At 44.3% G+C, this 23,877-nt stretch overlaps 1 protein-coding gene across 1 annotated transcript in view; it reads right to left on the bottom strand.

The window, feature by feature from the left end:
• The window catches only part of crb (cell polarity complex component crumbs), a 223,778-nt gene that overhangs the window by 80,820 nt on the left and 119,081 nt on the right, over positions 1–23,877 (bottom strand). Inside the window, exons 6-12 of the mRNA XM_050166508.2 lie at positions 22,506–22,622; positions 16,836–17,210; positions 14,103–14,325; positions 9,807–9,933; positions 5,043–5,199; positions 1,560–1,893; positions 52–328 (exon numbers count right to left, since the gene is read on the bottom strand). Coding sequence (XP_050022465.1) covers positions 52–328; positions 1,560–1,893; positions 5,043–5,199; positions 9,807–9,933; positions 14,103–14,325; positions 16,836–17,210; positions 22,506–22,622 — 1,610 coding nt within the window. The remainder of the gene's footprint in view (positions 1–51; positions 329–1,559; positions 1,894–5,042; positions 5,200–9,806; positions 9,934–14,102; positions 14,326–16,835; positions 17,211–22,505; positions 22,623–23,877) is intronic.

Raw genomic sequence — 23,877 nt, 5'->3', positions numbered from 1 at the left:
ATATGTGAACAAGACCGTCTGATACCACTGATACCACCCTCTGATACACACCTCTATGTGGCAGCGTGTGCCCGTGAATCCCGGCCGACAGAAGCACTGGTACTTTCCTGGCAGGTTGTGGCACAGGCTGTCATGCTCGCAAATATGCGCAGCACACTCATCCACATCTTCAGCACATAGTGAACCCTGGTAGCCACGTGGGCACTCGCAGTGGAAGCTGCCCACTTCGTCGGCTTCTTGGCACTTGGCACCAGTCACACATGGGTTTGGCTCACAGCGCTGAGGACGCAGGGCAAAGCTTTGACACACGCCTTCAGGATCAGGACATCTGCACAAACGAACAGGATATGTACATGAAGAGCCACAAAGACAGGGGCAAAATACACAGAACTTTGTGCGCCTTGTCCATGCCTTTCCACTTTGTACTTGCATTTACATTTTACACTAATCTTTGCATTAATTAGCAAAAAGCCCAACTCTGAACCCCCAGCCAAGCCTGTTATGCTGATTTACACAAGCCAAAAGCGCTGCCACATTTTACATCTTGGCTGCGCACTGCTAGCTTGCTGAGGCTGCAGAATCAACAGTGGTCAAGACAGAAAACTTGTGGTGACATTTTGACGCTAATTGTGGTGCGCACAATTAGCGTAGGCGGCGCTGACTTCGTCAGCCGTGCGAAGTCTGCGCAGTCTAGGCCAATCGCGCGTTCTGAACAACGATCCCCGATTGCGCCCAAATCGTGGTGCAGTAAATACTCGAAGCTTCACACAAAGTATTTATTTATTTGGCTGGAAGTACTACAGTAGTATAGCCTGCTTCTTATTGGCAGCCACTTGCTTAAACATGGAGTCCTCAAAATAGTCTAAAAGATCCACAAGCGATAGGCCGATGCCCTCTATAACACCGCAGTAGCGGCTAGAAGGGCCAAAGCAGCTACAGCCTCAGTTGAAGTCAGGAGCGGGACAAAATCAGTGCTTGCGGGATCAACTTCGGCAGCGTCTTCGTTTGGCCGCTACTTCTGCTATGATCTCCATGTCCGCCAATCGAAGCATTTTGAAACACTGTCAATAGCAAAGTGTTAAGTGGCATCTGCCAAGGCATCTATGAGTGAGCCCAGTGAGTGTGCCTTCGCAGTTGCAAACCGTCAGTTCTCGCAAGGCACGGCAGCCGCAGAGCGCGGCACTGAGGAGGAATCAGTGTGGCAAATGCAATGCGTCATTGATGTCGAACTAGCCAAGCCACTGCGTATGTAAGCCGCTACGTTCAGATAGCGCCCTCGGCTCGATCGATGTGTGCTGCTATAGTGCGCAGCAGCCGGGAATGCCCATCGTGCCACCGCTATTTTCGAGGGTGTTGCGGGAAAGCTCACTGCCTGTCCACAGAGCGCACGTGGTCTGGCATGGCAGAGTTCGATATATCCATTTTACATCCGCCCCCGTTCAAAATAAAAAAATAAAATATGCATGTGATTTTCCAGGTGACATAGAAAGTGTTCAATATACGCAATAATTCTATATATCCGTGTTCGATGTATAGAGGTTTGACTGTACTGCACTCACCTGCACTCGTATCCACGCAGCTTGTCTATGCACTGCATTCCACTGGGGCACTTATGCCCGGCACATTCATCCACATCCTGTTCGCAGTGGGTGCCCACCAGCCCCAGAGGGCAGGCACATACGTAGCCCTGCGGCTCCAGCTCACTGTGGTGGCAGGTGGCATTGTTTGCACACGGCCGCTTACTGCAGGGACCGGGAGCAGATGACACAGTTGCATCACTTCCACATGTCTCTCCACCACGTTGGCAGTCGCACTGCCAACCTGGCTCATGGCAGAACAAGGTTCCATTGATGCAGTCAGCTGTACAAACATCCCTCCTTTCGCATAGCTCACCTGAAAGCATGGGAGATAAGGGCGAGACTGCAGTAGGACTGAAAAACAAGTTAAGCCCCATAATTGTTGATGATGAGGACAACTACAACAGGATTGCAACACAAGTTTGAAACTTGTCATGATTGAACTCATCATGACACAAGATTGAAACACTCGTCATGACAAATGTTGCCCTATCATGCAATTTTATAACATAAATAAATAAATAATATGCAATTTACTTGCAATTTTTTTCAACAAGAGCAGTAAAAGCACTATAGGCATTCCTGGTACCATATGTTTTATAAAGAAATGGCAAAATAAATGCAGACATAAGAAATTTGCACTTTTCATCAATCTTTCGAAATTTCCCATGGCAATCAAGGGATTAACTACAAGTTGAGTCCCCAGGCATCGGCAGTTAAACACCTTTAAGATACTTTAAAACTCCAGTAAATCTGGTGTGCACTTTGTGGCATGAACAATGCCCACAACAACATCGATATAATCTCTGCCACATGCACCACAGGTATTCACTGACAGAATGTTTGATGGAATCCTCTTTGGTCCCAGGCAAAAACGCCATAGCACTGACAAAGATGAAAGTTGTTAAAAAAATTATGTTCTGGCTCCCCCATGGGAGCCTTGCTCACAATGAAAGCAAATGGCAAAAACCCCATGGAATGCCTTGTCACATCCTGCAGGCATCATGCATACACGGGGGTGGACTGCCCACACTCCTGTTAAGCCTGTGTACAATGGGCGGGATAGTAAAACATTATAAGTGAAAACGTGTTGTGTAAACATACAAAAAGAATCACTCTTTCAAAATATTCAGTCGCCACTAAACAGTTGTGACAGTGACCATTTGGGCCTCGTTTCTGCTGCTGTACATTAATGTAGTGACCCTGAAATGGTTAAATACCTTAAAACATTAAAAGGTACACACAAACTTGTGGCAGGCTTATGCAAAATTAAACAGTAAAACGCTGTTAACTCGAAGGTGTAAAAACTGGAAAAAACTTCTAGATAAGCGAAATCACTAATTAGAAGCCTGCTAGCCATGCATGGAACATATGAAAGCTTTCCAACATGGCACCAGTAATGTCATAGATCACTTTCGAGTGTCTCGGCACCAGACATGTTGGCGTTTACAGGCAACAGTGTTACTGGTACTGTGACAAGACAGTGTGCTTGGCACCCAGCAAGACAATTTATCGTAATGGATTACAGTCAAAACCTGCGATACTGAAACCCCACGGCAACAAAATATTTTTGTTCCCCCGGCGAACGCCCATAGGATTCAAGAATTTCATACCTCTCGACAACAAAATGTTGCTGTACTACAATCCTGCATCAACAAAATTTGCCAGAAAGTAACCCCGCATATTACCTACTTTCGCAAGGCTACCAGGCTCCAAAATGTGCTCAAATGCGATTCTTTGCACTAAAATTGCGTTGAAATACCACCTTATTACACTTGCGTGGGCGCTGCCATTTTTGTTTACAAGAACAACCAAGCTCCGGGAGCGATCGCCTGCGCCAAAAACGTGTCACGGCCGCCATCTTGTTCGATTATCACCCATTTGAAGCGGTATGACTGTTGCTACCGACATGTGACAATGGTTTTTACACACCTAGTGCAGTGCTTTATGTACACCTCGGTGAGCAAAATGCAGCACAAACAAAGAAATCCACGTCCCATTGACATGGAATTGTTTATGATGCTTGAGATGGCGGTTGCAGCACGTAGTGTCACGCATGAGGCCATGATTAAGCGATCATTCGGGAATATGCATCCCTTGCTTCAAAAACGCTCGTTTTGGTGCCACCCGACAGGCATCGTATGCGGATTCGGCTCCGTACGTAGATTTATGCGAAGGGGCCATAATCTCGATCAGCTGCCTATGAGTGAAAGTGTGCGCTGGAGAAACGCCGCTGCTTGCGTGGAGTGCTGTTGGTCTGCGTCTGGTGCCGAGTTACGCAAAATCTCGCAAAAGTGATCGTATCTCTGAAAGCAATTGACCAAGAATACTGCTCCACAGCAATATTGCCTAGTGCTGATCGACACATGCGGTGCACTTTGTACTGACGGCAATGCGGTTCCACATCCTCAAGCAAAAAAGCTTGCCAAAGTAGGCTAACGGAATTTTCACAGTAAAGTTTCATTCTACGATGCATTGCCTATCTGTGCTGTCTCATTTCGCAACAAAATCCTTTTGAAAACAAATTTTTTCATCTTCCCCGCGAATTTAATTATTGCGAGGTTCAACTGTATTTGAAACTAGCTATCCAAGGAGTTCATAACAGGTTCCAGACATACAAAAAGTTGATGCTGCTAATTTCTGCAGCATAATGAATTCTGGACAATTTCACTTCGAAAACCAAAACTAAACTGCGGAAGAGCGCAACTGTCATGCCTTTAGCAGACGCCCATGAGTGACGTGCCGTCATTAGCATGACGTGAACATCCTTGTCAGGCCCTGTTATCTCGCTTAAATGAAGTGCACATCCTTGTCAAGCCGTGATCTCGCTGAAAAACTGTGGGTTCACATGCTCACCTCGTTTGGGCACAGTGCGTGGACTGCATGATTACACCTGCTCAAAAGCGCCGGTCGTCTTGCTCAAGGTCGCAATTAATATGCTGTCACCAGATTTATACATTATTGACCGCATCCTAAATGAGACCAAGCTCCCAAGTTCACCGCCGCTGCACAAGGCCATGACGAAGTGGCAGTGCGCAGTCAAGCAAATGCATGGAAGCAGTAATAGACAGAAAGAAGGGGGAAAGATAAAAAGGGAGCACAGCCTGCTGTGGCATCTGGTTTGGCTAGAGGTGCGGAGATTTCCGGTTTCGGCGACTTGAATGTGCATCTTGATAGGCATTCCTTGCAAAGAATTTTATGTTTGCTCCATTCACCCCATGTTTGTTATACTGTATTAGAGTAGAGGCTTGGGCGAGCGCTCTTTACTCGTCTCTGTCCTTCCCTTCCTACTTTCGTGCGCTATGCAAGCTCCACTGTCGTTATACTAGCTGAGCCATTATAGATGTATCTTCACTGTTTGCATTAAGTCTGACAGCAGCTGTGCATTTGTATAAGCTTGCTCTTTGCTTAGTACTACTTGGATGCTGGCATTGTACTACTAGTGCTCACAGAAGCACAGCTCACCCGAGTATCCCGGCAGACACTGGCAGTGAAAGCGGCCACCCAAAAGAGTGTGGCAGGTACCATGCAGACAGGGATTGGCTCCACGACAGGGGTCATGCTGTCGGTCACACTGCTTTCCTGTCCAGCCACTTTCACACTTGCAGACAAAGTCATTCACCTGAAAGCAGGTTTTTATGTATAAAGTAATATATGTGGTTATTATACTTTATTATACTAAAAGGTCACTGAAGGCAAACACTGAATCCACCCTTTAGAAAGCCTTCAACATTTATTTCAAGCCGCGAATTGACTTAGCTGAAGAGGAAAATGGCAACTAGAGGGGCTGCACAATTCTTCCACAATTCTGGAGACTGTTACAAACCCATGATTTTACATTGTAGCACTGCTTATCTTGGAGGTCATGATCTGCTAAGGCCTGCTGTTTGCTTTGAATCAAGAGGCCACAACACTGAAGGCACTGTACTCCCATAACAAGTGCCCACAAAGTTTGTAACCATGCAACATCGGTGAGATTAGCAGGAAAAATGTAATAAAAGTCGCCAAACTGTATTTAATTTCATATTGAAGTGCAACATAAGTAACCTCTCTATTATCACTTGGCACAATTTACTAATTACAAACAAAACATGTTACATAATGAGAACCAAGATTGTACTGTAGGAAAACACTACATCTGACAGGGCCTATGTAATTAAGGAATTAGGCAGGATGCAGCCAAAATGCAAGTAGCACTTTTCTGCAGTTTCTGCCTAAGAGCAGCTTAAACTTGGCACAACTATTTGAGGAAGGCTTGAACATTCTCTTTTGCAGCACTGATTATGCGATGCTCTATGTTACCTCGAACATGCTCTAGAGAGAAATGTGCAAATAAAAAGATTAGCAGAAGTGCAAATGACTGAGCAGGATTTTTCCATTCCATTATTTTATTTGAGCATTAATTCTTTACAAAAAGAAAAGTAAAGTACAAATGCCAGGACAAGGGCACAAAGCCGCTAATACAGCAGCATGGCAAAGGCCCATTCCCCTATTGTATATTTGGCAGCAGACATTTTGAATACATTGTTCATATATATACACCGATGAATATGCACATTAAGGTATACATATTCATATCTTAACAATAATTTTTATGTTATTCATACAACACAGTTTCTTTCTAACATTATCATAGACTGATATGCCATTGTGAAACATCTTTCCAGGCACAAAAGAAAATATATAAATTTTTCACACAAACAAAAAAAAAACATTTTTTTTTTCCACCCTTAAAAGTGAACAAGGAATGCTAACATAACAACAACACAAATTAATTTTTATTCTCTTGCCACGTAGTTAATGAAATACTCCTTCAAATTTCGGCGTGAAATAACATTTATATATCAATGTTTTCTTTTTAAGATTGTTAAGTAGGACTGACAGTCGACACTGCAGCCTATCTTTTCCGTAGTTAGTTCCCAAAAAAGGCATGGCCCAAGTTTCCTGCTCTCGAATGTCGTACTTCAGGTGACCACTGACGAGGCTCGGCCATCCCGTGAGCAACACTGTGCTCCGAAAACAACATTGTGATGTCTTTTTTCCCATTATTCCAGAATTCCGCACTTGGAAGCTCATCTCAAACTTGACAGTTTACCACAGTGCTGATAGCATGACCGGCAACACCACAAGATCTGGTGGTAATAACAAGCTCTTCTCAAACTGGCTGAAAAAATAAATAAATTACATACCAATGCTTTCTTGGCCCTTCTGAGCATGTACGTAGGTATGGCAAATGTCCAGCTATTTCACAAATATTTTTAATTGCTCATGCACAAAAGAGCCAAAAAGTAGCTGTGTCAAAGGTTGTCAAGGAACTGATATGAATCCCCTCTATAACGTTCAACAAATTATAGCGGGATTTGAATCAAAGTTGAACGAAATTGTATGAACTTCAACTTCGTCCGAATTAAATTGAAAGAGACAAAATCTCTTTCAGGCATAGTCTGCATGTAACAAGATTCCAGAAAAATGTTCTTCAGTGCACCAGCTTCGGTGTCAAGCACTAAATGTCATAGAAGTGAGTGCACTGGTCATGTTTCTCATGGTGTTTAGCTAGAGCACTGCATTCCGCTCTTGATTTTTCCTTGTTGTTACTATGATTGGGAAAGCTCCTTGTCTCATTAACGTATGTGCCAAAGCTCTCAGTGCAGACCGCCCAATATGATAATTCTGAAATAATAATAATCGCAAATTTCTTCCTTTCCTTTTGTTAAATTTTCCCTTAGCCTAATGCTGAGCTATAATGTAAAACTATTCCAATTCGTTTTTATTCCAATTAAAATTGCGCTAAAACGGACCCTCAGCAAAGAATGAGTTGGCAGAGCAATGTCGTATACATGCCGAAAGGGCTCTATAACGTTTTACTGCCACACAAAAAAGTTATATGGAAATAAGTCCATGCTCACCGGCAGGTGCGAGTAGCGAGTACCTGAATGATCGGCGGGCAGCCATCTTCTATTCCTTTCACAACGGGATAGTCTCTGGCTATTCAGAAAAATATCACTTTTGTTCGGCATATTAATCCATCTTTAACACGTACACGTCACTCTGACGCGGCGAGTTTTCGCGGTTTTGCGACGTCGTGACAGACAAACGATGTGGGCGCAGCCCGAATACTTTTGACCTACAGGAAAGGGCTAATGGCGAAAAGGCGTCCAATCAGCAATAATAATTTTTTTATTCGGTTTAATGGTGCATAAGCAGTGCGCATATGTCATACCAGATGTGGAGCTATCACAGTTTTCATGAAGTCGCGTGACAGACAGGCGATCTCAGGGGGAGGCCCAAAAATTTTCTGACCAATTGTGGAGGACTGATAGCAGAATTGGAATAGAAATGTTTGGAATAGTTTTATGTTATAGTATCCCAGCTGACTATAACTAGGGTTCTGTGTTCTCAGTATTTATTTTTCTTCAAATTCGAGGGTTATTTATCACCATTTATATTTTCCCCTTTGAATCTGTGTTTGTCAAGGCTTGTGTTGTAAAGATGATGATGATGATGATGCTGATGTGTTGTAAAGTGACTATAATTAATAGAGAAAATATAATGCACCTGACATCACACAACTTTATTGAACACATACCTAATACAGTAGAACCTTGCTAATACGCTTTGGAAAGAAAAAAAAAACGTTAGAAAAAGTACTACCCGGGAAAACGTATCATCCAAATTCACTAAAAATTTGACTGACTCAACTGTAGTTGACATGTTCATAATGCGAAGCGTCACGCATAATCGTTGCAGCACGAGTTGCCCATGCATGTCGAGCTGCTGGGGCTCTGACGGCTCGAGACGTGTTTTGTTGTTTTTCTGTTATGTAGTACTTTAAGACTACGACGGGAAACCAAAACGAAATCGAGCTAGTGGGCCACACTGGATGCTACTGGAGTGAAACGTGAAGCTCACATCATGCCGCATGCAGCAGAGAATGGTGGCACATTTCAGTTAACGCCTATTAAAAGCATGCAGCACGCTTCCAACGGCACTACGCCCCATGCGCTGTGAAACAGATAAGTGAAGGTGGTTATCCCAATAGGGTTGGCAGCGATAGCTGTGAATGTGGTGTGCGACAAGCTGAGAGGAGATTTGCTGGTATACCAGAATAAGAAACCGAGTGCGTGCCGGCCATGGAGTTTCCTACGATATGAAACTCTATGGCACCGGCGTTTTCACGTGAGACGGACGGGCGAATATTACGGGGAACCTGATGCAGTGAGCTGCTACTGTTCTCAATCGTTCGCGCCCATCTCCCGCCTTTTCTTGTTTACACTAGACCTAGCGGCTGGAAAACATATCATACGATAGCAATCTGTAGCACGGAATGGCAGTGCATTTCGGGTAATGCCTATTAAAAGCGCGCAGTATGCTCTTAAGGACACCACACGCTGTGAAACGGGTGAAGGTGCTTATCGCAATAGGGTTAGCAGCGATAGGTGTGAATGCGGCGTGCGACGACCCGGGAGGAGATTTACTGATATACCGGAATAAGAAACTGAGTGCGCGCTGGCGTTTTCACTTGAGACGGGTGAGTGAGTATAGTGATGAAGCTGCCGCAATGGGTAGCAACTGTTTTCGATAGCGCGTGCGCCTTGCGCATTTACTTGCATGGGATCCAGCAGCCGGAAAACATGTCATATGATCACAGTTCAGCGAAGTATCGAACGTTGGTGCCAAAAGAGCATGTTTTCCGGAAACGTATGAACTGGTGAAAAATATGTGTAACTCCATTGGGTAATTTTTTTTTGTTTTCGTTGCAAATGTTCGCGTCGAAAAATATGTACATAACAGGAGTATCAGCGAGGTTCTACTGTACTACACAATTAATTAACGCACCAACAAGTGATAATAACTGAAACGTGACGCTTTCAGGAGTTGGGAAAAATGGACATGTAGATTGAGAGATGTTTATCAGCCATCAAGGCACGCTCGTTGCAGCTCGAATTCAATGTTTTTCGGTTTTCACTGCTTCAGAGACAACCGTCTCGGGGGTTAATGTTCAGCATCTGTTGGTACCAACCGAAAACATGGAAACCTAGTTATAACATACTGTTTTAGGCCAACTTTTCAGCATCTTTTCCCTTATAATAAATCACCCTCTCACATAGTCGTTTAGTTCTGGCACTGTTAAGCACACAATGAACTTTTTGCTTCACATTTCTCACTTGTTAATGTCACATATTCAATTTCAATGCCTGCTATTCACGCACTGCCGCCTCAACCACTGACCAGGCCAATGCAGGTTCCTCCGTTGAGGCATGGGCTGCTGATGCACAGGTCGTCCTTCAGCTCGCACAGATCACCCGAATACCCTGGCAGACAGAGGCACACAACTCCCCAATTGTCAGAGCGACACCTGCATCATATAAGAGTGAGAAAGCATGTTGCTACCTGCGTTAAAAAATCAATGTTGGTGACTCTACAACCAAATCACTGCGACAAAAAAAATTCAACGCCATTCTGCCCTGCAAAGGTGGATGACCAGTGGTTCTGCAAACATTGTGGCAAGAAAACTTGTGCTAAAGACTTTATTGCATCACTCATTGTCACTTAGTAACGACAGTCACAATGGCTTTGTGGTCGCTGATCGGCATGCTTGCAACTGCAGACACATTCTTTGATAATGTCAAATCGATGCATGTACGTCGCTGGGTGGTCAGTTAGGCCAGATCGGTGCGGCATCGCTAGTGAAATGTCTCCAACATGAAATGTGTAAACCATTCCCTTTTCAGTCCCAACACATCTACGCTGAAATCACCGACAACGACGAGAGGACTAGTGTCATCGCAACTAATCCACGCAAAGTGACTAGCCATGAGCATTTTGACATCGCATTTCAACATAAAAGAGACTTTTGCATTTCTTCACCGCATTCTCCAATTCGCGACACACGTCATCCCGTCTGGCCTGCCGCTTACGGTGGACCTCTCAGGCACGGTCTTTGGTGGTGCTTGCCACATGCCACCGTCATACTCTCGTCTAAATTCGAGCCATTGCACTTCGTAAGTGAGATGCTCTTTGGGAGTCCTAACCACATGTGGCCTCGCCAGAGCAGCTACTACCCGAGTAGGTTTCTCTCCAAGGCAGCAAATGACAGTTTTGTATGTTGTATGTGTGATTCCAAACAACGTAAGCACTGTTCCCATCACTTTCCTGAGTGCCTCTGCCTTACGGGGCTACGAGCAATTGCATCTGTTGCTTGCTTACGAGAGTATCAGTGCTTACACAGGTATGAGCCATTGACAATGATAGTTTTTGTGTGCGGACATGAAAAATCTATGCTACCCTAGCCATATACAGCTCCGCTGTAAGAGAAAAGCTCAAGCTGACCACACTTGATTCAATCAAGTAGAAGCCTGTGACTTCCCTCTATCATCAACTCCCATTATTTAAGTTGACTTCAGTTAGTTCAACCTTCATCGGACTGACGAAACTGATATAATTATCCAGCAGGTCAAACTAAGAGGCAGGAAAACATCCGAACACACTGCTGCATTATTTGGCAGTGTTTAACAGATTTTGATACACTACCAAATCTAATGTGCACCCGGTTCTTATGGGCCCGAAGTTAAAGATTGCATGCCTAAATCTAATGTGCACACAATCTTAAAACAAGAAAAATTAAGCATGCCTCCAATTATGACAATCAGACAAAGATGAAACCAGTAGAGTTTAACATCACAGAATAGAAATTTCCATTTACACTCAATGTCCATCATCGTCATTCAAATTCAGAGAGTGCTTTATCCCTATACACCTCAACATAGCTATTGTCCTCCGTTTGGTCCATTAAGCTTTATATTTAGCATTTCTTGAACTCCGCAACTATTGTGCACAGGATGGTGATCCCCCTTTTGCATTGCGACGCAACCCTCCGACACGCTGAAAACATATGGCACGGCTCCATTTTTATTAGCTTAATAAAGTAACTTCTCTTTCAAAAGCCCTTTCACAATGAAAATGGTATGTTGTAATCACCAACCTATGTGAAAATTTGTGTGCCCACCTTGTGATGACAATGGCAATAGCCCTTGCTTTGACAGCACACTGTTGCCAGCACAACCAATGTGGTTTCAGTTTCATATACAATTGTAACATGCAGACAATTTTCTGACCCAAAAGGATGGATAGATGGACTAGTGTGCGTTTCTTTTTCTATGTCCTTCGTGTTTTTAGCGCTCTAAGATTTCAGACCCAGGAGAAAGGTGTGCGTTAGAATCCCGTAAATACAGTAGGCATTCATTGTGAGCTGCCATTTTCACTTGAAGCTCTGCCAAGGGCAGGCCAAAAATCAATGTTTCCAGTGGGAGAGAACGTGACTGACACATTTATTGTACCCCGACGCTGCAAAATTGACACTGCAGTCATTGGGGTCACCATGGGGTCAGGCACATGAGTCGTGATAAGTCACATTCAAATTATCCAGCAAGAGCTAATTTCATGATCGAATAAATGGAAGAATTAGCTCATATAAATTTATGCGCACCTGCCAAGATCTTAAGTGGAAATTGAATTATTTAAAAAATTTATTGAACTGGAGTCAAATAAGCAGAAGTTTACCGTATTCCTTACCGTATCTATTGATGCATTAACCAAATGGAACAGTAAAAGCTCACTTTGGCCAGAAATACAGACAAACCCACTTATACAATATTCAAGTGCCATACAAAAATACCATTGTCATAGCCGAAAATTGTTATATAACAAAGCTGCATGAAAAAAAAATCAAAATAAGATGACAGAACTGTTGTGAGAACAATATATTGGCGTGGAGGCCAGTACCCCTCCCTACCAGCTTCCTCCATCTGGCTGCTGATTGTGTTCACTCACTGAACTGTTTAACTCTGCTTCCTGCACACTCCGATTGTGTGTAACAAGCCACGGCTGTCGGCATTCAAGAATACCTCTGCTATAACAACTGCAAAGAGGGGTCACGAGCGGCAAGCAAGATGCAAGCTCTGCCAAGGCATCGCTTTTGTGGACCCAAAAGGGGCCTTGTAAAGAATGCAAGAAGGTTGCCACGGCAGCCTGTCAGCTTGAAAATTCCAGAAGAAACACTGGGGCGAGATCGCCACAAATATTGCGCCACATACTTCTCATTGACATGCACAAGAAAACCCTATGTCCGTCAGCCTTGCTTGCTTTACATGAAGCTAACCGAAATCCTTCTCCAAGGCATTCAGGTGCTCCAATAGTACAGTGGAAGGTGCTTCACAAAAACGAAGCCCTGGAAGGACTGAATCATCTGGAGGGCCTCCTGCGAGTTCAACGTTGAGGCAGCCTGCCCTACTGTGCCATCGCTGCCATCGTTGCCGTCACTGTCACCGTCATTATCCGATGCAAGCGTGTTTGCAACGATCGCCTCATCGATTAGAAGCACTTTGCTTCCAAATCTATATCAGTGCACTTCCTTTTCTCTGGCAACGTTGTGCATTGCCAATGATCAGCAGGCGGATCAGCCATCTTCCGTTTCGGCGGTGAGTCAAATGAGGCTGAGAAACCACATGGCCAGGAATTACTTTGATGCAACCACAAAGATGAGCAGGAGTGACTTAATCTGTTGGCAGAATTGTGCAGAATGAGGGACCAGTGAGCAATCTTGGAGCGGCACAGCACTGTCAGCGTAGTTGGTGTGTTTTGGAGGGTGGAGCGGCATAGGGCTATGTGCGCAGCCCATTCTGGTTCGGAGAGGTGGAAGGGCGACGGGAGAGGCACGAGGCTGGCGATGCGGAGACGGCTGGAAAATGAGCGCGCAGCAGGCAATTGTGCAGTGGTTCAAATTTCTCTTTTTTTTGTAAGGATTTCGTATTTCATTACCTTTCGACACGGATACCCAGCTGCCAGACATCATCATTATAACTGATAATGCGGCGTGGCGGCATTGTAGTAAGCGGGTTATTTCAACATAGAAAACATACAAAAGTTGACAATGCAGCAGCTTCTCATTGTCATAACCGATACATTGTTAAAACCGGTATTGTTATATGTGGGCTCGACTGTATTTAGACTGAAGTGGTACAACACGACTGATGCTGTAGGCTATGTTCAGTCCAGGTTGCATGCATAATCACACTTTGTGGCATTCATTACAAGGATGTGCAACACACGAAAAATGTGCATCAGGCAAGCGCGACGCAAATGACTGTCAGAAAATCTCATGCAGATATCCCTGCACTGAGGCAGAAGACTAAGCAAATGTATACTATACTAACAAGCTTTTTGCATAATAACTTTTTTTCACTGAAATTTGTTTTTTAAGACTTTGCAGTCCCCTCCGGGTCTGAAAAATCAGTCAGTCACTGCAGTAAGTGCAAATGAAAATGCCATGCTACAATACCCTTCAGCACAGTCTTCAGTACACCAAACTTGAAAAACTAAAATGGGGTCCATTTAGCAACATTATAAAAAACAAAACACCATTTACATACACATATCTCATTTTGTGGCTTAATATCACCAAACAATGCCTTCCAGCCCATGAGTGAAAGGCAAACATAATTGAAAAAGTATGCAGTAATGTATTACGTGGCTCCGTTCTGGCAAGGGTTGACATCGCAGGGGTCACTGGTGACGGCGACCTCACAGTGACTTCCACGGAAACCAGCTGCACAGAAGCACTGGTATGAAGCCCGCCCTCCTGTCTGCAGTGATGGAGACTGGCTGGAGTCGTAGCATGTGCCTCCATGCAGGCATGGATTCGAAGGCGACGAGCAGTTCGATGGCCGCACACACTGGCCCGTGGCAGGATCTGCTGGCAAATTCACATGTTTAACTAGGCAATTTGTAGGCTCTGGGGCCCAAGCCCCCTCCAAAGGTTTCTTTTGAGTTTCCTCTACCTTTTCACTTAAAATTTTATTGTGGCTTACTGCGGCATTGTCAGTGCGGACGTGCATGACTTTTAATTCATACTATCGCTTTTTTTTTTGCAAATCTTGACAATGACAGGACAGACGCATTGGAAGCACCAGTGGCAGCTGCCTCACCCGTATTTCCTCACTTTCCTCATTTTTCTCCAATTTCCACTGTAAACACCATGCACAGACACAATATTTTAAATATGCACAGGGGGAGAGGACTAACTTGGTGCTTCAACATAGCTGGCATCCGTCTCGGCCGTGGCAGCGAATGGCTGTAAGCATGGCTGAGCGCATACACAGCTGCGCACCCTGCTTTAGAGGTAATCCGCCGCGTGTGCAAAGAGTGGGCATGCCGAGAAGGCGTGGCCATCATGTTAGCTGTCTTCCCGCGCGTTTAATACTGGAGATTGCGCAATCTCGAGTTTCACTGACCCTTTGAAGCGAGAGGCAGACGAAGCATTCGCTCCCCGCTGCCGGCGCTTAGTCCAAGTGCAGGCTATCAGCTGCGGGGGCAGAGTGCACGCGAAAGCACGGCTGGCTCCGCTTAATTCGTACTGCTGATGCGAAGATATTGTCAACGTGGCATGAAACCGTATCATTTGTCGCCAACTCCCAAATTTATCAAGATTGTTTTCCCATTCAAATTTGCTTTTTTCGATTTCCCGATAATTCTGGAAATTCTGCGGTCCCTTTCCTTGTAAGAAAAATCGATCGGCAACTGTAGTTATTGGCATAAAAAGTCGAATTTCAATCCAACAAAATTTCGATATAATGAAGCAAATTGCTGATTTTACCTACTTCATTATATTAAGGTTTAACTGTATAAGACAATTACACAAAGGAAGATTACGCCACCGAGAGACACCCGATTCTTGGGGGTGCGAAAGGATTCGATCAGGCTGTGAAATTAAACTGTCTACTACCATGACGTCATGTAAATACTCGTATAAGGCCGTCATCACACGCACACACACACATGGGGTTCTCAGAAAGCTGCTCGTGCCACCAAATAGTGCCACAAATATTCATGCCACCAATGTAGGTTATACATGTATTCATTCGTGCTCAGGCTTCACACGATTGCAAAACGAGTAAACCAGCAATAGAAAAAGATTAGCACAAGTGACCGGCAACAGGAGCGACAAAATTGTGATTTGCCAGATTGTGAATTTTGCAGGAATGGGACAATAGCAAGGGTACTCAGTTCTTCCCATGTTTGCAGTGCAGGGGAGGTTGGCAGTTGTCTACAACAGCATTTAAGTGGGCATGAATCTATATCACGGTACTTCCAGCTTGCATTCGTATGCAGGCCTGCCCGCCCCCCTCCCACCAAAAAAAAATTCATGTCACAAATGATCATGTAGCATGTAAACAGGGCCACCTCACATAAATCCTTGGGCTACATACAAAGGCACTAGAATTCCTGTCAACCAAATAGAACAAATACTACATCTATACCTGCTTGACATTTGTGTTATGACATTCTCCTGCTGAGCACAAAGTCACAGACTTCATTTCCAGCCGGAGTGGTCAAATTCCGATGGGACAGAATCCAAATATATTGTTTACCGTGCTTTTGGTGCATGTTAAAGAGTCCCTAAAGAGAAAACTAACTTGAGCGGTATGATTACGTTATCCTTCTACAATACCAAAACAAAGAAGGCACTCCTACCGTGAGAAGAGGATGGGCGAGGCACAAAAGACGAGAAAATGAAAGACGGGTGGCGACCCTGCCCAGAAGTTCCCACAACAGCTCATAGTGATGCCATAAATTCTGACGACATCTGCTCAGGCCCACATAATTTTTTTTTTACTAGTAAATATGAACCACACCGCATTTTAAAGGAGCCAGAGACTGAATTTGCCAAGTTTAACTTCTGAAGCACCACAACAACTAAAATACAAGAAAATAGTTTGAAATCCGTTACGTTACATCGACATGCTGGAGCAGGGCTTTCAGTGCAAAATTCATGCAACCTTGGCCTATATTTTCTCTTGAAGTATTCAGCCTCTTAGCGCAGAATTTTAAGAAATTTACTTTTGAAAGCATACTTTACCTGCCTAATCTGATTTGGTGTTTCTATTTGGTGTCCCTTTAAAGAGCCTCAGGTGGTCAAAAGTAACACGAAGCCCTCCACTACAGCTTCTCTCATAACCCACTTTGCACCTTCGGGACATTGAACCCAACCATTTATTTTTAACATTATCTGGGCAATAAATTGCTACTTTCCGGGATCGTGTGCATGCACAGCAGCACAATGGCGGCTCACACAGCATGTGGCAGTGCAAGCTCGTTTATGCAAAATGCGGTTGGAAACTACTCTAATTAGGTGCTGCAGGGCAAGATGAAACACAAAGAAGAATCGGCAGGTTGGTGGAAACTGCCGATCTCGGCTCTTACCCTCTCGATATCCAGGCAAGCAGCCGCACCAAAGCTGCGCCCTGCACTGGGTGCCGAGTGTGCAACTCCAGTGCGTGCAAGATGTCCGAGGCAGCTCACAGTGGCGCCCCGAGTGGACACCACTGCAGTGGCAGGTGAAGTTTGTGTTGCCGCTAAGGCCCCCATCGACCTCCTGGCAAGTGCCATTGTGCATGCAGGGAGAGCTGTCCTTGCACGGGCCAACAGCCTGCTCGCAGTGTGGCCCCCCAAATCCGGGTGGGCAGACGCACTCAAAGCCTCCTGGCTGGTTGAAACAGCTGCCGCCATTTAGGCAGATGTTCTTGCCGTCCTCCGCACATTCGTCAACATCCTCATCACACAGTGGACCACGGAAGCCTGGATAAGTGTGTATATGCACACATAACAATAAAAAACACAATGCTTACTGGAGCATGCATAAGCTGACAGCTCAAACGTCAAGAAAGTGTGAATCTAGTAGCCTATACCTCTGCACTATCTAGTAGCCTATGCATTTAGAAAAAATTAATTACGTAAATTCCTGGGATGATGGCCCAATACAAGTGCAACAGATGGCCTTAAATTAGCGCAGGTACACCAGCACTAATACAGAAGGACGACCAGCAAGATCTGGTAATGGCAAGTTTTGCTGTTGTAACAATTCACAATCACTTTTCAGAAGTTGGGCCACTGCCACAGGGATTCGTCTCCCCACCTCTTTCTAAATTGAACTTAACCTCATAATTTGGTGCCAGTGTGTGCATTTTTTCAGTTTGCTTGGCAACTCCATGTTTGTGTCTCTCTGTTAATTTTTCTTTTATACATGGGCACCTTTCAATTGATGAAATAAGACTGCAGTGTGCCAGATTTAAAAATCGAGGTACCGTCCACCAGGCAAGCAGGGCACAGCATTTGATAAAAGGTAACAAAACTATAATATGGACAAGTGTTTCTATGTGCTGCTTTTCAATGTTGCCACCCAAACTTTAGGCCCAACAAGCTCTAGAGCAACAACAAAATAACAGGGTTTTGGTTCAGGATGTTGCATACACAGAACAATGCAAAAGATGTCCTCGAGCTGTAAAAAGAAATGCAGGGCTATCAAGGCCGATTTCTTTTAGTGACCCACTTTTAGTAAGCAAATTTGTTTATTATTGTAACAGCAATTATATGGACACTCCAGGCACATTTCTACCATCACCGTGAGGTTCCATATAAAGTCCAAGGACGATAACATCGTCGTCGCGCCATATGCTGCATGTGCAAGCGAAAGCATGCTAGGCTGAGCTGACAATGGTGGCTCAATCTCGCGCACGCAACAGACAAAAGTGGGGAGGAAGCACACCGTCTTCCGTCGCATGCAAGGCACCGGGGGGAGATTCTACTCCAGCGGTGGCTACGTATGGTGTGGCCATGCAGGCCCTATATGAAAGAGAACTGCGATGGGGCTTTAGTGTGCCGAGTGCCGATAGCTTTGCGTGCGCTGTGTTCTGGCCACTTAGTTCGCGTTGAAGCGAGAGGCAGCACGATAGTCAATTCACTCGCTGCTGCTGCGCTTTCTCACTCCAGCGTTTTGACAGCGAGTGTGCACGGTCATTGAGTGAGATGTGTTCATATTTGCTCGTTCATGTGCGACGCCATGCTTGTTAATTTAGTTAGCAAGTGAATGTTTACAAGTTGATACGGCCAATAGAAGTACTATCCCTACTTCGTATGGCTGTCTGCTAATTTGCTATCGCAATCGATGCTTCGACTTTCGGGCAAAACTGCAACTTCTTTAATTATCCAACATTTTAAACATTTATTCAGGCCATAAGTCGTATTTGAAAAGTTCCAGAGTATGCTGAGAAACACCCAATGAAGCTGTTTCTTGACGTCATCTTTCACATGATTCTACTTTCAGCATCTTAAGAAAGCCCGCAAGGTATTTAAAAAATTAAGTAATTGTGATCTGGATGGCAGCGCTCTCAATTGTGTTTCTAAAGAATGAAGCCTGCATGCACATTGCAAAAAAAAAAAAAGCGACCTGCCTTCAGTGTCCAGCGCACATCAGCACCCTTGTTTGGAAGATTGATATCTGCCACAGTCCTAACTGATGAGAGACAGGCCGGCACTGAAGACAAATGCAAACACTTGGCTTTTTTTTTTTTACAGCTGCCATTCAGACATGCAAGAGCGTAGCTTTGGCATTTTTTATACTTCGCGGGCTTTCTTCAGATGCTGGAAAAAAAGAAGCATGTAAAAGATAACATCAAGGAAACAGCATCATTGAATGCTTCTGGGCATGCTCTTCAACTTTTCAAATATAACTTACGGTCCAAATAAATATTTAAAATTTTGGATAATTAAAATAAACTAATTAGCTAACGAATTGTACTTAAATAAAACAGCCCAAGTAACTTGAGACAACTGTGAACAATATGTCATTGGTCTCGTTCGTCTAAGGTGTACCATGTTATTTTTTTAAGTTTAGTTCTAGTTACGTGAAACACATGGTATAATAGCAGCCAAAATTTCAGCTGCCATCAGTGGTTCCATTGAATAGGTGGAAGTGCTGCGGGAAGGCCCAAATGATGGAGCAAATGCAAAAAGTTACAAATTAAGTAGGTCACTGTATTCATAGTCTATTGAAATATTTTTTTAACTGAACACAAGAAGAATCGTACAGTTATTGGTGTCACAGGGCGATTGTAAACAAGCTCTAAAAATTGGGCAGTTAACAATAAAAGTGCTGAAGTTCGCAGCCCATTGGCCAATAGGTAGAATTCGCACAAAAGGCAATATTCCCTTAACATTCCAATCTCTGAGAAGGTGCTCTGAGAAGGAACAGTTGGAAGAACTGTAAAAACTTAGCACAATGGCCTTAATAAAGAAACAAAAGGGGGGGGGGGGGGGGCATGATTCCTGCACTATTCACTGTACACTCGCTGTGACAACTGTAGCCTTAATTACCCAAACGATGCACTCTAACTTTGTCTCGGCCACATTTGCTTGCTTTATACGGGGAGTAAAGGAGGAGTTTTGTCATTAGGTGGGGCAGAAAGCACACAGCCGGCTGAGAAAAAGCAGGGGTAGCATTCATGCAAGCACTGCATCAAACAAAAAAGCAAGAGAAAACCAGCAGCAAGATCCCCTTTTTCCAAGTTCATGTGTTTTGTACAAATGAGTAGACTTGGGCAAGTTTGTGATTCACAGTGACAAACGGGAAGTTAGCAAGCGTATAGCGATTAGGGGTAGGTGAATATATAAAGTTTTTGAACATGAATAGAATATTACCCACTAACTATCTGTATTTGTATACAAAAAGGAACAATTGTGTATTTTCAAATATTTGAAAATAACCAAATACAGTCAAACCCACTTATAACAATATTCAAATGACTCGAAAATTCCGTTGTTATAACCTATAACTGTTACAACCGGGTTGCATTAAAGAATCAAATTAGGGGGATGGCAGAGCTGATGTGAGAAAACTACAATGGTGGGGCCAGTGCCCCTCCCCACCACCTTCCTCCATCTGGCTGCTGATTGTGTTCACTCGTTTAACTGCTTCCTGGGTGCTCCGATCGCGTGTAACAAACTGCGGCTGTTGGCATTAAAGAATGGCACTGCTATGACAATTGCAAAGAGGGGTCACAGGCAGCAAGCGATATGCGAGCTCCGCTGAGGCATCGCTTAAGTCGCCCCAAAAGTGGCCTTTTAAAAAATGCAAGAAGGTTGCCGCGGCAGCCTGTCAGCTCGAGCAATTCAGAAGAAACGCTGAAGAGAGATCGCCACAAGCATCTTGCAACATACTTCTCGCTGGCTTGCACGAGAAAAGCCTACGTTCATCAGCCTTGCATTCTTTACGCGAAGCTTGCAGACATCCTTCTCCAAGGCATCCAGGTGCTCCACGTAGTGCAGCGGAAGGTTCCTAGCGAAAATGATGCTCTGGAGGGACTGAATCATCTGCCAGGTCTCCTGTGAGGACAACACTGAGGCAGCCTGCCCTACCACATCATCGCTGCCATCGTCGCCGTCGCTATCCGATGCAATCATGTTCGAGACGATCGCCTCATTGGTTAGAAGCACTTAGTTTCCAAATCTATAGCCGTGCACTTTCTTTTATCCGGCAACGTTGTGCATTGCCAATGATAAGCGGGCGGATCAGCCACCTTGCGTTTCAGCGGCGAGTCAAATGAGGCTGAGAAACCAGGTGGCCAGGAATGATTTCGACGCAACCAACAAAGACGAACGCGAGTGATTAAGCTGTTTGCAGAACTACGCTGAATGAGGAGCCAGAGAGCAATCTGGGAGCAGCACTGTGGGCATGGTCCATTCGTGTTTCGGAAGGTAGCGCGGCATAGAGCTATGGGCGCAGCCCATTCGCGTTCAGAGGGGTGGAAGGGCAACGGGAGAGAGGCATGCGGAAAAGGCTGGAAAATGAGCACGTGGCGGCTGTTGGGGCAGCGGACCATCAAGCAGCAGCTCGAATTTCTCATGTTCTTTTTTTCTTTTCAAGGATTTTGCATTTCACTAACTATTGGCATGGGCACCCAGCAGCCAGACTTTATCGTTATAACAAATAATGCGGCATCTGGGAATTGTAGTAAGCGGGTTATTTCACGATGCAAAACACACAAAAGTTGACAGTGCAGCAGCTTCTCATTGTTATAACCAATATAGTGGTAAAACCAATATCATTATAAGTGGGTTTGACTGTATGTTGCAACAACGGACTGTTAAAGTTATTTTGCTGTCCTCCATCTGTTAAGCAAAGTATGATAAATTATCGGAAGTGAGACAACAACAAAAGTTTTCAAAGCAAGGCAGAAAGAAAATGGGTAATGCAAGCTTTGTTTTCAGTTTTGAGGCAGAAGCCTACATGTCAACCTGTAACTTTTGCTTGTAGTGTGTCAGTGGTTTGGGCAGTCTAGTGAAATAGCATTTTTACCTTTTACACTACGACCCGTGATCTTTTCATTCCAACACGTGTTTACGGCACAGTCTTTCAGCAGCTTTTTTTTTCTATTTTTTAACAACTTTTCATCTTTTTTTTATTAATCATTTATTTAACGTTCTCGGAAAGGTAGTCATCAACAGCTTATTATTCTTGGAAAGCTTGTTTGGAACCAGGCTCTAAAGATGTTAAGAGGCTGTTCATGCAGTTCTTTTAATGACAATTATCTTGTGTTTAAAGCTGATCCTTTGTCCTTGCTAGTTAGCTGTCTCTTTTTGCACTTAGTCAGTACAGTTGTGTTTTATTATACTGTAATAAATATTCCTGCTGTAAATATATGCATCTGCTTCTGACTATTCAATATTCAATACTTACTTATTTGCATTAGATTCACATAAGAAAAAGTCGATATTCGCCCACCTCTAGTTGAGATCCATTTCAATGTCACAGGAATAACGTGATGGAATTGGAACCTTTTTAACATATGCAGGTTTCCCACATGCACAGTTCAGGCTACCTCAAAGTTTAGTACTTCTGGTGCTACAGTATAAATAATGTTTGTAATGCAAACACTATTTGCAGTAGTAACTGAACCTTTGCAGAATTTTGTCAATTCCCGACAGGTACTGCATTTTTGAGCTTGGGATGTCCATATTTACCCTGAGCACAAGAACTAGGCTAACAAGAGGGGGGGGGAAAAAAGAAAGGATGCTGCCTTTAGTACATTTACATACCAGTGTTCTGGCAGTTGCAGAGTGGCCCAACAGGGCCTTCAGTGCAGACACCACCATGGTGGCACAGGCCCAGCTGGCACTCACCGACATGCTGCTCACAGTAGACACCTGCATACCCTGTTGAAAAACAACAGAGAGAGGAAATATGCAACCTCTTTGACAATGTCCACAGGGGTAAAAAAATTTCAGCTTCAGCCAAAGGCACCTTGAAAGCGATAGCAAAGTTTAGCATTGCACTGAAGGCATTCAGGATGCAGGCATGATGAGAAGCCTGCCAGCAGTGTTGCACGCATCATGCCTAAATGGTGCACAAGATGAGACCAAAGGATAACCGTCGGCATTTGTCAGTATCCAAAGAAAGGATCACATAAATTCAGCTTGACATTAATTCTGCTCACGCCACTGTGTGCACGACGATGCGGTGTATGAACACAGCAGCTGCTCAGCAGGAATGTGTGTGTGCAAACAATTCTCATGCCAGCATTGGAAGCTAGAGTGCCGCCCTGGCTCTGGCAGAAGCAATTGAGCGGAGCACAATGGTGCACCCACGTGCACCCAAGTGCTTCATCACTTTTGCAGTCAAACACACTGTGCGTCTCGGGACCCCTCCTAATCCTCCATGCATGGGCCACAGATGTAATGTGAATAGCAGGACAGTGTGAGGACGGCAACGCCAACGGCAAAAATGCACCTAGAATGTCTGTATATAATTGCTATCGCCATAAATAAAAGTGACGGCATTGATGTTAGCAAATTTAGATGTAAACACAGTTAAACCTCAATATAATGAAGTTGGTAAAATTTGCAATCTGCTGTGTTCCATCATAATTTCGTTATATTCAACTTCAATCTGTTATGCAGATAAGTACAGTCGCCAATGGACTTTTTTTGCACGAAAGGGGCCGCAATAACTTCTGGATTATCGGGCAATCAAAGAAAGCTAATTTGAATGATAAAAAAAATCATTTTGTTGAATTTGAAAGTCAGCGACGAAAGATACAGCTTCATGCCGTGTCAACAATATCTTCACATCAGCGGTATGAAGCAAAGCCAGACACGACTTTGCATCCAACCTGCATCAGTTACTGATAGTGTTGCCCGCAGTGGGATGGCACTTTCACAAAAAGCAGCGGTAGCGGCGAGCAAGTGCTTAGTCTGCCTTTCGCTTCAACGTGTCTCCGAAACTCAAGGTTACATAACATCCAGCGCTAAACACACAGGAAGACAGCGCACAATGCCGCACCATCTCAGCTCAGCCAACTATGCACACACAGTAGATTACCTCTAAAACAGGGCATGCAGGCCACGTGTGTGCTCAGTCACACTGACAGCCCTGCGCAGCCACGGCCGTGCTAAAAAAGGAGACGTGTGC

Source organism: Dermacentor andersoni, chromosome 1 (assembly GCF_023375885.2).
Source record: "Dermacentor andersoni chromosome 1, qqDerAnde1_hic_scaffold, whole genome shotgun sequence".
NCBI lineage: Eukaryota > Metazoa > Arthropoda > Arachnida > Ixodida > Ixodidae > Dermacentor > Dermacentor andersoni.
Note: the sequence above shows the minus strand (reverse complement) of the source record. Positions and strands in the feature narration are given on the sequence as shown.